Raw genomic sequence first — 5,010 nt, 5'->3', positions numbered from 1 at the left:
AATGACAGCGCACCTCAATATATTTTATCTTGGAATGAAATGTAGGGCTTTTAGCCAACTATATGCTACTCAAGTTATCACAATGAATGACAATTGGTCCATTTCCCTGCGCATCCAAATCAACCAATAACTTTTACATCCTATATTAAATCTTTATACAAGACAAAGCACCTATAGGTTGTTTTTTACTACATGAACATGCATTGTTCAATCTTTAAGTCAAGTTTCTTCCTCAAGTCATCAAGCACATAAACATAAAGAATACAACAAAAGACTTTAAAATATGATATATCGAGCTTTTTACCTGCAAAGGAATAATATCATAAACTACAATTGTGGAAGTTGTAGATTATAATATATATAGTAGTATAAACACTCTCGCACCAAAAATAGTTTGGCATAGGCTCACATCAAAAATATTTTGGCACATCCTTCTTAGCTATCCAAGCTCATGAAATTTCTACAATATACCTATTTTATATTTTTGTAATCCCATTTTATTATGGAGTATGCATGTAAGTACACTATTGTTTTATGCCATGAAATGACAAAAAGTCATTGAACTCATTAGAGAGAGATTCCGCCTCTTTATCTCATCTCAAGCACTTAAGTTTCAAAATTGCTTTGATTCCAACAAAAGGTTTTTAAGTGCTCAAACATTTATCCTAGATCTCATGGCTATGATCATTGGTGTGTGCATTGAAATCCAACTTTTGTATAAGGACAACCCTCATCTAAAATTTTGTTGCATCTTATCCTAGAGTTTATGGTTATGATCATTGGTGTGTGCATTCAAATCCAACCTTTGTAAAAGAACAACCCTCATATGAACTACTGTTGCTTTTTTTTAAAAACAAACATGACATGTGTAGTGACAAACTGTGACATGTGTAGCGTGTTGGAATGTGGTCTCTTCGTGATCATCACCTTGCTTAATTGGATGTCTATTAATCTAAGACGAGTGAGAAGCATGTCCTTTGTTTGAAGTGCTCAAAGATTGATTTGTAGGGGTGAAGTGGTCTAAGCATTTAAAAAACTGATAGAAATGCCAAATCGATGTGGACTATAACAACACAAAAATATATTGTCGATACCGGGTAGGAGGAGCCAAGGTTCGGGAAAAATTTTTGAGGAAAAGGAAGTAAATCCTTTTCATCATCATATGAGAATGAAGTATCCCCTCTTGAGACGATATCTTATACATAAATTTAACAAATGTAATTATATTTAGAAAAAATTGAAGAGGATTTATTTCCTTCTTCCAAAGCATTGAGAAGGATTTTTGCCAAGGTGAACAAGTTCTAGATTGATGCGAACCAGTCTTTTCCCTCCCGAACCCTGGGAGGAGGGAGTCGCTTGATTATCAGTACAAGGAGGAGAGAGGGGCTTGTCTGGAGGTAGATGCTGATGAGGAGGAAAAGAAAAGGAAGCGGGATGCACGACGGAGGAAGGGCAGGGTAACCTCGCTGGCAGTGACTCGGTCGGTGTCGAAGGCCACGGAAGAAGGCGGCCCGGACGACATGGTGTCGTCGTAGAAGGGCTCCGCCGCCGGCCTGACGAGAGGCGGCTCCGCCACGTCCGCATCTCCCTCCAGCATTCGCGCCACTCGGCTCATGGGCGGCCGGGCGGCCGGATCGTCCTGCACGCACCAGAGCGCCACCAGCAGCGCCCGCCTCATCTCCTCCCTCCGCTCCGGCCACGTGGCGGCCTCCGCGAGGAGCGCCGGGTCCAGAAGCTGGTGGATGCCCTCCGCTCCGGCCTGCAGGGCCCAGCCGGGGACGTAGCTCTTGCCAGACTCCGATGGGCCGTCGTAGTTCCGGCGGCCGGACAGAATCTCCAGGAGCACGACGCCGTAGCTGTACACGTCGGCCTTCTCGGAGATCTGGCCCCTCCCCACCAGCCACTCCGGCGCCAGGTAGCCCCTAGTGCCCCGCACGATCGTCTCGACGGCGTCCAGCTGCCGGCTCATCAGCTTGGCCAGCCCGAAATCCGACAGCTTCGCCTCCCCCTCCTCGTCCACCAGTATGTTCTCCGGCTTTATATCGCAGTGTATGATGCAGTCCGGGCTCCCCTCGTGCAAGTAGGCCAGCCCCCGCGCCACCCCTGCCGCCACCCGCAGCCTCTCCTCCCAGCTCAGATTCTCCTTGCCCTCCACCTTAAACAGTAACCCATCCAACGACCCCCTTGCCATGTTATCATACACCAACAGCCTGTGATTCCTCTCCAAGCAGAAGCCCCTCAGCCTCACCAGATTCAAGTGCCTCACTGTCCCGATGGTGGCCACTTCGGCATGGAATTCCTTCTTCCCCTGCATCGCCCCCTCAAGTTGCTTCACAGCAATCTTGGTGCCATCTGCGAGCACCCCCTCATATACAGACCCAAACGACCCTCCTCCCATCCGCTGGCTGAAGCCCTTGGTCGCATTCTTCAATTCCTTGTAGCTGTACCTTGGAGGCAACCCTGGTAGAGCTTGGAGAAGGAACTCCTCCTCCTCTGCATGAGCCACCTTTACTCTGAATCTCACAAACCTCCATAAAAGCAAGCAAAAGACGATCACGGCGACAGGTATGCATACCCCTAATATGATAGCAAGTGGAAACTTGGGCTTTCCTTGCACTCTCACATACAAATCGTATGCATACTTCTCTGAGTAATTCCCATAGACTGATGCAGTAAAGGTCCTCAACTGGTGTGTGATCAAACAAGGACGAGACGACCCTCCTTGGGACGCATAGAAGAAGCCCAAGCAAGAGCAGTTGCTGGTGCAGAGGCTCTGGCAGGCTTTGAAAGTGAGAGCAGGAGGGCTCTCGTGGGAGAGTGCAAAGTAAGAAGCATGGGGGACATGTACAAAGTCCTTGCCATACTTGCTGTTGCAGTCTAGGCCGCGAGGAGGGACACAGCCATTGAGAGTGGACAGAAGGTTGAAGGTTGGGGGGCATCCGCAAGCCTGGCCAGGGATGCACATGCCATAGTAGCCACAATCATCAGGCAAAGCACATGCTTCCTGAATCACCTGCAACACCGGCGTCCAAGAATTTGTGTTATTGACATACTCATACAGGCGCAGGTTGCCGTCTGTCTCGAGCATGAACCGCTGCAACGCACCCGTTGCAGGGCTTTGACTGACATTGCCCACACTTCCCACGATCCTATCCTGCCCATCAAACACACAGATGCTGCTGTTGACAATGGCAGCATAGGCGAGGGTTTGATTCTGAGATGATGCCAGCTCCCAGTATGGCTCTGCTTCCACATAGACCACATAGCAGGCCAGCCTGGAGGGCTCTAAGGTCAACTGATTTCGCCCAATCGAAGGGTAGCCATTGCGGGCGGGGCCAAGCAGGCTGGCGCCGAGCAGGAGGCGCTGGCCGGAAAGGAGAGTATCGGTGGGGTGATCGAAGGACTGCCAGACGATACCCTGCGAGGAATTGCGCAACACGAGGTTACCTTCATCGAGGAGGGCCATGGAGGTGACGCCGAGGCCCGCGGTGGCGGTGTGCCAGACGAGGACGTCGAGGCCGGCCGGGCCCTGCACGGTAACGCGGAGGTCGCCATCGCTCTGCAGCGTGAGGGAGGTGGAGGAGCCGCCGAGGTTGTCGTACTGGCCGGGGTTGTTGTTGCGGTAGGTGTACCAGACGAGGATGTTGGAGGCGGCGTGGACGATGCCCAGGCTGTGCGGGTTGGACTGGCCCGGGAGGAGGCCGAACTTGAGCTGGAAGGTGCCATTCGGGGAGGCCAGGATCTCCTCCAACGTGGTGCTGGTCTCGTAATCCGCAGAGGCGATGGTGAAGCTGTACGATACGTTCACCCTGCTCGGCACAGAGGCCGATGGCTGGCCCTGGCAGCTGATGACGATCGACAGCAGGAGGAGGAGAAGCGGCGGCGATAACAACAACAAACTGGAGGAAAAAAACAGCCCAGTCGGCATAATTCTCATCTACCTACAACCCCTTCCTTAACCGTCCCCCCCTCTCTCTCTCTCTCTCTAATGATATATATGTCTCTCTCTTTCTGTCTACATGATCAGACACAAGAGAATTCTGTCTCTTCCTCTCTGCGCCGCTGCGGTGGAGGAGTGCCTGGTATCCGACGGATTCAGACTGCACACAGAAACACGCACATAGAGAGAGACGTGCACTCCCGAGAAAGAGAGGAGAAAGACAGCCAAGGTCGGCAGACCGCATTTTAATATCGAAATTGCAATTTTATATTGGAAATTTGCATTTTAATATCGAAATTGCATTTTATTTACGTTTATCTGAAAGTTAAGACTCCGTAGTCAAGAGTCAACGAGCCTTTCTTCTTACGTTCTATATTATTTAGAGCTTTACTTTGGGAATCTCCATAAGGTTTGCGAATCGCCAGCTAATATTATATTATATAAGAAGGAGACGTTTAGTATTCAAGAAATAGAGGGTTTTTTTCAAAGGGTGATATACAATTAGAAGGAGAGAGGTAAGTCTTTAAAATCTCACACACACACACACACACACACACGTATAGATCCATACCACTAGAGGAGCACATATGCCAAATATGCTAGCTAGAGCCAAAGATAAAGGAGCACTACATTTGCTACTACCTAGCATACTATGAGATTTGAGGTTGTTTCCCCTCTCTTGTTAGAGAGAGATTTGAACCATCTTATGTACATATGGCATCTAGCCATCCCATGTGTAAGCGAATAGCAAAATTCCATTTCTACACATAAGAAAATGAGAATAACGATTTGCTTGTAGTGATATCTCATCAAGAAGGTAAAGGTAGAACTTTACTTATCAATGGATGCTAAGGCCACATGAACTTGATTAGGTTATGGAATTGTATCATTTTAAAGACAAATGATAAACTTAAAAAGACTATTATTTATGTCTTGAAAAATGAATAACTTAAAAAAGACTATTTTGTGTATCTCAAACCACTTATTCTTGATTTCTACCTGTGATAATAAAAGAGAGTCCTCAAGAGAAAAATTAGTCACTTAAAAGAGAAAAATGAATAACTTAAAAA

The 5,010-nt window shown here is 47.8% G+C and overlaps 1 protein-coding gene across 1 annotated transcript; it reads right to left on the bottom strand.

The window, feature by feature from the left end:
• Positions 1 to 1,054: 1,054 nt before the first annotated feature.
• Positions 1,055 to 4,155, bottom strand: LOC148017096 (G-type lectin S-receptor-like serine/threonine-protein kinase SD2-5). Its single transcript, XM_087662869.1, has one exon. The coding sequence runs from the start codon at positions 3,935 to 3,937 to the stop codon at positions 1,364 to 1,366; it is 2,574 nt and encodes an 857-aa protein (XP_087518995.1). The 5' UTR covers positions 3,938 to 4,155; the 3' UTR covers positions 1,055 to 1,363.
• Between the last annotated feature and the right edge of the window lie 855 nt (positions 4,156 to 5,010).

This window comes from Lygodium microphyllum, chromosome 22 (genome assembly GCF_053477565.2).
Source record: "Lygodium microphyllum isolate KBCC chromosome 22, Lygodium_microphyllum_v1.1.10, whole genome shotgun sequence".
Classification (NCBI taxonomy): Eukaryota; Viridiplantae; Streptophyta; class Polypodiopsida; order Schizaeales; family Lygodiaceae; genus Lygodium; species Lygodium microphyllum.
The sequence above is the reverse complement of the archived record's forward strand: the minus strand, read 5'-3'. Positions and strand labels throughout refer to the sequence as shown.